General features: G+C 38.2%; 1 protein-coding gene across 1 annotated transcript in view; it reads left to right on the forward strand.

Moving 5' to 3' along the window:
- The window catches only part of ALDH16A1 (aldehyde dehydrogenase 16 family member A1), a 45,963-nt gene extending 37,941 nt beyond the window's left edge, over nt 1-8,022 (forward strand). The window contains exons 17-18 of the mRNA XM_029283032.1: nt 2,092-2,217; nt 7,768-8,022. Coding sequence (XP_029138865.1) covers nt 2,092-2,217; nt 7,768-7,941 — 300 coding nt within the window. The 3' untranslated portion in view covers nt 7,942-8,022. The remainder of the gene's footprint in view (nt 1-2,091; nt 2,218-7,767) is intronic.
- The last annotated feature ends 1,335 nt before the right edge of the window (nt 8,023-9,357 follow it).

Consider the following 9,357-nt stretch of genomic DNA (forward strand, 5'->3'; position numbering starts at 1 on the left):
ACGTCAAGGGCATCGTTGGGGTGACCCGGGGTGGAGATGTACAGCTGAGTGTCATCAGCGTACTGATGGAACTCCACCCCAAAGCCCCGAATGATCTCGCCCAGCGGCTTCACATAAATATTGAACAATAGGGGAGAGAGGACCGACCCCTGAGGCACCCCACAAGTTAGGGGCCTAGGAGTCGACCTCTGTCCCCCTGAGTAGTGCAAATGGGTATGGAGCCTTCTTGGAACTGCTGAAAGGACTATGTTGTGTGAAGCTTCTTGGATGAGAAGCGAAATGTCTTCAGAGGAAAAACAAAGTCCAGTTGCCTCTTGAAAAAGCACCTTTGGGCCAAAATTTATCAAAATTGAACTACAGATTTATTAGGCCCCGAGAGTGTGGAATGATCCATCTCCTGGTTATATTAGCTCTGTTGACTGGTGTTTTACTTAAGTTTCTATGTGCTTGAATTTTTGTCTTTATGATGTAATTGTTTTTATTTCTATTGGATAATGTTCACTATCCAGAATCACTTCTTGAGATGGGCAGCTTTATAAATTGATTAAATTAAATGATTAATTGCCTGAGCTCCTGCTCAGCTACAGAATTGGTTACTAATATGAGAACCAAACTAGCTAGTATAATGAGTCCACTTCTGGTTTTCTTCCAAGAGATCTTCTTCAAACACTTAGTTTAAGGGGAGGAGATGGGAGTTGTGTTTCCATGTTTCATCTTTGTTAGATCATTGACAGCCCAAAGCTCTCTGCTGTATTACAAATCATCCCGACATTTATGGCAGTATGGGTGTTCTTCTGCTATCTTCTGTTTTTAATAAACTTGGCAAGAGATGTTGATTTCTAAAGAAAGACTTCTCAATTTATCCAAACAAAGATTGTTTTTGGATGAATGGATTGAACAATAATGTACTGCATTATTACTGCAGAATTTTATAGCATGGGACAGGTTTCTCTGTGCTGCAGTTACCAGTAGTTGTTGACTTAGGACCACAATTGATCCCAAAATTTCTGTTACTAAGCAAGACAGTTGTTAAGTTTGCCTCATTTTACAACTTTTATTGCCATAGTTCTTAAGTGAATCACTGCCATTGTTAAGTTAGTAACATCCTACATTATGTCAGTGCCCCAAATGGGCAGGCATGCTGGTTTTGGAGTAACGTTTCCTAGAAACCTAATGGCTTTGCTAGAGATGTGTTGATGGAAAGAAATGTCAACTGTGTTTTTGCGTGTTTTATTTATTTTTATTTCTGTATAAACTTATAAATAGTTTGGGGAGAAGCAGTAAAGAAGAAACAATATGCAAGAAGCAAATCTTGGCTTAAATGAGGCTCCCCCCCCCCCCCATTTCTCTTCCATTTATCAAAGAAAGTACAGGTAGTCCTTGACTTACAACAGTTTGTTTAGTGACCATTCGAAGTTAAAACGGCACTGAGAAAAGTGACTTAGGACTGTTTTTTAAACTTACAACTGTTGCAGCATCCCCAGGGTCACGTGATCGTGGCCACATGATCAAAATTCAGACACTCAGCACCTGGCGCATGTTTATAAACTTCTGACAAGCAAAGTTAATGGGGATACCAGATTCACTTAACAAGTACGGTATGCTTAACAACTGCAGTGATTCACTTAGCAACTGTGGCAAGAAAGGTAGTAAAATGGGACAAAACTCACTTAACAAATGTCTCAGCAACAGAAATTTGGGGCTCAATTGTGGTCATAAGTCAAGGACTACCTGTAGGAAACAAGTTAGGGGTTCATATGCGCATGAGGAACATGGTACTAAAAATGGTAGATACGGGCTCACTTAGGTTCAGCCGAGAAATCTCAAATGGTTGTCAATAGGGCATTATACTAGTCATTGTGTTTTCATTTTTTTGCGGCTAGGGTTCTGTGGCAGCTTTTTTTCCCCTAATACCAAAAAACAGATACAACATGAATCATGTCTAAAGCATGAGAGCTACACATTCAAGGATAGGTGTTATCCTGTAGGGAGAGCATATTGGCTTATTTTCCTATCATATTGAAGGATGCTGCATCTTGCTTTAGGTGGGTTAATGGCATCCACTTTCCCATCCCTCTTTATTGTTAACAGGTATTCGCCAGCTCTGATGTGCCTGCTGGAGTAGTGAATATCATCTCTGGCTCCCGGGATTATTTGAGTCGAATTTTATCTGAGCATCATGATGTCCAAGCCATGTGGTACTTTGGCTCTAAAGAGGTGAGTGTTGTTGCTGGCTGTGGGATGGGATGGGCCAATTTGCCACGGCCAACTCACCATGGCCAACGTGCTATGGAACAGCTCATCGCAGTCAACTTGCCGTGGGACAATTCAACATTTCAATGTTATTATTTAAAATAGCTGGAAAAAAATATTTTAATTTTTGTCATTCCCATTTCATTTTGTCCCTCCTTTTGCATCCTTCCTTTTTAATAATTCCGTTCTACCTTTTCTTCAATATTAATGCAGTGAGTTGTGTCCCGTGGCGAGTTGGCTGTGGTGAGTTGTCCTGTGCAGTAAAATACAGAACTACAGCCTCAGGTTTTACCAACTTAAGTACTAGCCATTTCTATAACAACAAGTTATATTAATCAACAAAACCCCAAAGTCAAGAGTTCACTTTTTTTGTCTCGAGCACAAAGTCCAGAAGCGGTTTCTGAGTTGAAACAAAGCTGGATATGTTCTTTTCTCTAAAGAGAGATTGAGTCTGCTTGGGAATGCAGGTTGACAGTTTTCAACTATGAAAACTATGTTTTTGTTTGTTTATTTTTCGTTTATAGAATTTATATGGCTGCCCACTCTGAAGTGCATGTTGTTCTCAGTTTTTGAGTTTGCCAACTATTCAGCCTTCTGTAGGGGCACAAGCGCTATTTGAAAATTATATGAAAGGTGCCCAAGCCTATTCTGTTTTCTTAAGTTGTTGTTATTACTACTAGCAAATTTTGACTTTATAAGCATACCATTGCTGTTGCTCCTTTCTTAAACTTCCTTCTGAGCCTTAATGTTTAGCTTTGGCAATGAAAGTTAAAGGCTAGAACTGCTTTCTAATGAAATCGTAATGAGAAGCGCTTTCTGCCTTCAAGACGTAGCCAAGGGAGCAGGAAGGGATGGTTTCTCCTATCCTTAAAGCTGTAATATTGGGATTCCCCATCTGTCAGTGCCTTGCAACTCTAAATGCTGACACTACAGTATTTGTATTTTGTTGTAAGAAAACTCAAAAAATTACCATAGGTTCCTTCCTGACAAACGAATGACCCAAAGGCAACCTGTTCAAACAGGTCCTGGGTCACTGGACTCCAGGAAATCCCACTACAGATAGTTCTTGACTGACAACCACCATTGAGCCCTAAATGTTGAGTCCAAAATTTCTGTGGCTAAGCGAGACATTTGTTAAGTGAGTTTTGCCCCATTTTACAACCTTTCTTGCCACAGTTCTGAAGTGAATCACTGCAGTTGTTAAATTAATAACACAGTTGTTAAGTGAATCTGGCTTGTCCCCTTGACTTTGCTTGCCAGAAGATCACAGAAACTGATCACGTGATCCCCCCAGACACTGCAACCATCATAAATATCAGCCAGTCGCCAAGCTTTTGAATTTTGATCACATGACCTTGGGGATGTTGCAATAGTAAGTGTGAAAATCGGTCATACAGTAGTGGCCAAAATTGTGGAAACCTTTTGGGAAAAGTGTATTTTTGAGGTTTGATGGCTAATAACACCACTTTTAGGGGGGAGTAGTACCATAAAATTATATATCAATGGAAAGATAATTTAATCAAGAATGTAATGCAGCAAAGTTTGTTCAATTATCTGTACTGTATTCTATGAAAAGTTATAGCCAAATAACCAGAAAAAGGAAGCACAACTTGCTTAGGTTGATATCAGGTAGCTTTCCTTCATCTGATTGTAGCCAATGAGCATGAGTGTTTAGAGAGCCAATCAGGTGTCATCTTGTTTTGGCAATGAGCCAATCAGATCACAGTAGGATTCAGTTATTGATGTCATGTATTGAAGCTGAGAAGAGGTCATTTGTCAGTGTGTTATGTGATTGCTATCAAGTTGGTGGGGTTTTTTTGTGTTCTTTCATTTAGTGAGCTTGTAAAATGTAATAAAATTAAAGTAACAGTGCAATGACTTGACTGGTCGCCCAGAAAGCGATGTAAAATAGTATTATTAAATGAACAAGACTACAGTTACAAAGAAATTAGAAGAAAAAATGGTGGAAACTTAACCAAAGGTGGCATTTCTACTGTACACTTTTCCCAAAAGGTTTCCACAATTTTGGCCACTGCTGTAAGTCACTTTTTTTCAGTGCCGTTGTAACTTTGAACAGTCACTAAATGAACTGTTGTAAGTCAAGGACTATTTGTACTGCATTGTGCTCTGTCCATCTTCAAATGTAACTGAGTTCCACAGCTGATTTATTGAGCAAGCCAAAGTCAGTCTTCCCAGCAAGCAGATTAAAAAAGGGCCTGGTTTGTTCAGCCAATGACTAGTTTTATTTTCCCTCGGTTTCTTCTATCAGTTCTCAGGTGGTAATCCAAGTATACTAGATAAGCTAAGAACAATAAGGTTTTTATATGGTGAGGGGGTTTTTTTCTCCAACATCAGTCGATTTTGCCTGTGTGCTGTGGACTTTTTTGTAAATGAGCATTTTTTTGAGGTTTACCTTATTTATAGTTGGTGTGAGTCTGCTTCTGAGTTTGAAGCATGTGGGGTTTTTTCTGCCTTTGTGGGGATTATTGGGGGATAGGTCTGTCATTTTTGTTTTTCTTTTGTGAGTGCATATTTTGGTAGCATTGTGGGGATTGATATTTGTTGGGTTTTGTGGGGGATAGTTGTGGAATATCATGCAAGATGTGTATCTTTTTTTTTTTTAATGTCACTAAGTCCCCTGATGGGAGATGAGTTTTTCTGGGGGCTTGTATGTGGTTTGGCATTTGGAGACACGATCTTTAGGGGTTTAAATGAAGAGCAAAAAAGGACAGATTAAGGAGTGATAACTTTTAAAGTTATTTTTGCTTTGTTCAATAAGAGATGCACAGGGATGATAGAAGACCAGGAATAAATGCTAGGCTTAGAATGATAAGCATAATTTATAAACAGCTTCCATTTTAGATTCCTTCCCCGAACTAAACCTTGGTTTAATGTCTTGAATGAATTAAAGTCTTTGGTAATGCTGCTTCGTGATTCCTGTGAGAAATATAAGTGGCAATCCAACTCAAGGTATTCTGACAAGGTCCCCCTTAACCTGGAAGCACCCAAGATACTGTTCTGTCCTTGTTTTTCTTAACCTTGTGAACTCTTAAGATGTATGGACCTCAATTCTCAGAATTCCCCAGCTAGCATCTTAAAGGTTGAGACAAACTGTATTAGATAATCACAGAAGAAAACTGTGTGTTCCTGAGCCACAGTTTTCAGGGTTGTGAGCCAAGTCTTGTCTTTTAAAATGGAATCCATTTTAAATTACCAGCAGTCTTTTCCTCTTCCTTCATAAAGTGTTAGGTGACATTATACCTTAACTTAGTAGGAGCCATTGTACTCAATCCTTTCCTTGGCAATCAATAATATAAAAACAATGCATCCATGTTAGATGACCAATAAGGGAAAATATATGTAGCTCAGGGTTGAAATGAGAGGGTCTTTGATACTCTCTGAGCTTGGTTGTTTTCTTGCAGATGTTTCATTGCCTAGTCCAGGGGTAGGCAACCATGGCTCTTTTATGACTCGTGGACTTCAACTCCCAGAATTCCTGAGCCAGCCATGTTGAGGGGAAAGAGAGAGGTTTCCAAACTGAGCCATGCTGGCTCAGGAATTCTGGGAGTTGAAGTCCACGAGTCATAAAAAAGCCAAAGTTGCCTACCCCTGACCTAGTCTATCATTAGTCTGACTAGTATGGATGATATTACCTAGTTTGGGTAATTAAAAAAATGCAAGAAAACAGCCAGAATCAGGACCAAAACCCACTCACGTTCGAAAAGGTTGCATCGGATTTATTTATATTTTATCACATTTTTAATTAGTTCTTCAAAATATAAAATACAAAAGGAAATTCAAAAAAGTAATAGAAAACTAGTAGGAGGAGGAGGGAAAAAGAAAAAAAAACATGGTGTAAAGAGGAAAAAGTAAAGAAAAAGGCACTGACTTCTAACTCTCTTTAGCACAGTAGAAAATAACAACATTATAACCTCAACTTTTTACTTTTACACAGCAGTATATATTAGCCATTTCTATAATAACAAACCTATCTAATTAGCAAAGACAAAATCAAAGTTTCTTTTTTTTTTCATTGCCAGCTCAAAATCCAGAAGCAATTTCCAAATAGAAACAAAATTAAATATAATAATAATAATAATAATAATAATAATAATAATAATAATAATAATAATAATAATAATAATAATAATAATAATAATAATAATAAAAAAAAAAAAAAAGTTGGAAGGGGTAAAAGAATTGGTTTGACATCTCTGCTTCTCCTAGCTGTGGAGAATAATATAAACTTCTGTTTACTCATTAATCTTTATCATAATTTATATTAAAAGAATTACCTATCCTATTTCAATTTTGTTTTCTAATCCCGAAGGGAGAAAAGGTTGCATCGCATTTATGATACTGACACTAGCTGAGACACAGTGTTTGAGAATGTACTCTAAATTCACAGAGTAAGGCCTACTCAAGAAATTTAAAAAGAGTGTTTGCCATGAATCAAATGCTATGCATCAGGGAGGATCCTACAAGGAAGAGGTATAAACATTCCAGAACAAACAGGAGGAAGAGGAGAAATTTTTTATTAAATTTTATTAAATTTATATGTAAAATTCTATTTATTTATTAAAATTTTATGCCACCCTTCTCCCCTAGAACATGACTCTACAGTAGTGGCCAAAATTGTGGAAATCTTTTGGAAAAGTGTATTTTTGAGGTTTGATGGCTAATAACACCACTTTTTGGGGGAGTAGTGCCATAGAATTATATATCAATGGAAAGAATTTAATCAAGAATGTAATGCAACAAAGTTTGTTCAATTATCTGTAATGTATTCTCTGAAGTTATAGCCAAATAACCAGAAAAAGGAAGCACAACTTGCTTAGGTTGATATCAGGTAGCTTTCTTTCATCTGATTGTAGCCAATGAGCATGAGTAGAGAGCCAATCAGGTGTCATCTTGTTTTGGCAATGAGCCAATCAGATCACAGTAGGATTCAGTTATTGATGTCATGTATTGAAGCTGAGAGGAGGTCATTTGTCAGTGTGTTATGTGATTGCTATCAAGTTGGTGGGGTTTTTTTATGTTCTTTCATTTAGTGAGCTTGTAAAATGTAATAAAATTAAAGTAATGGTGCAAAGAGTTGAAGAGAAAGCGATGTAAAATAGTAGTATTAAGTGAACAAGGCTACAGTTGGTGGAAACTTAACCAAAGGTGGAATTTCTACTGTACACTTTTCCCAAAAGGTTTCCAGAATTTTGACCACTACTGTAAAGATGCAAAGGTTTTGAAAGTCTTAGTCCTAAATCAGTACAGGTCTATTCATTTTATTGCTTTATTGTTCTATTCATCTAGATAGCATTAATATCCAAACTACTTCAACAGTGTTTTCTTTAGTGTTTTGCTATGTTTGGACTGTCCTTTTAAAATCTGTCTTGTAGGAGGTTGTTAAAGTGGGTGTCTCCTAACTGACGGGCCACCACGTCTCTTTTTGTAGCCATCTGTTGTCTGGTAAACAAACATACAATGGCATCATAATGATGTTGATTCTTTCACAAACAGGGTTCTGGCCTTGTGGAATGGGCTTCTGCTGGGAATCTGAAGAGGACATGGGTGAATTACGGAGTTGATAAACGTTGTTGGAGACATTACGAAGAAGCAGGAGAAGAATTTCTCTACCAGGCCACCCAGTGTAAAAGTGTCTGGATGCCTATGGGTGACATATTTGCCAACTGAGCTTCAGGGAGGTAATTGGGAGGTGGGGCAGGGTAAAAAAAACCCACCCCTATTGTTGATAATAAAAGAGCATTTCTCCATTTTGTTTAAACTGGTATCAAGCCGTTTTGAATGGAATTGGTGGCTCTTTCTGGGTATTTTCCCTTAGCAAATTCACATTCCTGGTGAGACAACACAGCCTCCCTCCCATGTATCCTCATCCATCCCCAAGGTAAGTGTCATGTTAGGCAACTGTTAGGCGGTGTGGGACTACCCTTAATTCTTTTGAAAGGAGAAGGGCCACCCTAGGCTGTAGGAAGAGCCATAGTAGCCAAAAAAATCACAAGGAATTTCCTAGCACCTTTTTCAGACTAATGTAATGAATAAATGCCTGAGCTGTTGAGAGTTGCACATAACTTCATCAGATGCATGGATGGCTAAAGCAGTGTTTCTCAACCGTGGCAAAGTGTGGACTTCAATTCCTAGAATTCTAAGCCAGCCGTTCCCCATGCTGGCTGAGGAATTCTGGAAGTTGAAGTCCACACATCTTAAAAATAATGGGCTAAAGCAGTGTTTCTCAACCTTGACAATTTTAAGGCATGTGGACTTCAACTCCCAGAATTCCACAGCAGCAATGCTGGCTGTGGAATTCTGGGAGTTGAAGTCCACATGCCTTAAAATTGTCAAGGTTGAGAAACACTGGGCTAAAGTGACACGGAATTTATAGCAGGATGTGACAGAGGGAGGGAGGGGAAAAGACAGGATGATTTATTATACAGGTGATGGAGCTGCAAAGTGGTTGAGATGGATTTTTGGAAAGGGGGATTCTGGTGGATTTATCAGGTAATTTTACAGGGTTTCTTTGTTTTTGTAGAATTTGCAACTATCCCATTTTAGGGCCTACAGTACAGTATTCACACGTTTCTCACTGGGCACCACCTGTTGGCAACTGTGCTGAGAGGAGCCTGCAAGGTCTATGGAAAAGACTAGTCATCAGAAGCTCCAATGTGTCTCACACTGCTTGGTCCAAGAATAGACTTTTTACCCAGTAAGAAAGGTCAGATTTAGGATTGCCAAATGAGATATTTCAGGAGCTGGATTAATTTCTCAAATGTGTGTCTCTTATCCAAGCTTAGTCTAATTACAACTGAGTTAATTATAACTTAAAGAGAGCCAAGTTGAAAAGATGGATGATTATTGCCTTTTTTTTGTAACAAAAATTGCCACTTCTTATTCAGCTCAACGCAATATTCTTTGTAAACTTTTTTTTTCATCACTCAGCTTAGGGAAGGGAGAGAGAGACATAGTTCAGTGGTAATATGATTTATTGTGTTCAAAAAGTTCCTGGTTGTCATCTATTTATTTATTTATTTATTTATTTATTTATTATTTAAATTTATATACCGCCCTATCTCCCTTACGGGACTCAGGGCGGTC

The sequence above is a fragment of the Protobothrops mucrosquamatus genome, unplaced genomic scaffold (genome assembly GCF_001527695.2).
Source record: "Protobothrops mucrosquamatus isolate PMUCROS unplaced genomic scaffold, P.Mucros_1.0 scaffold8, whole genome shotgun sequence".
Lineage (NCBI taxonomy): Eukaryota > Metazoa > Chordata > Lepidosauria > Squamata > Viperidae > Protobothrops > Protobothrops mucrosquamatus.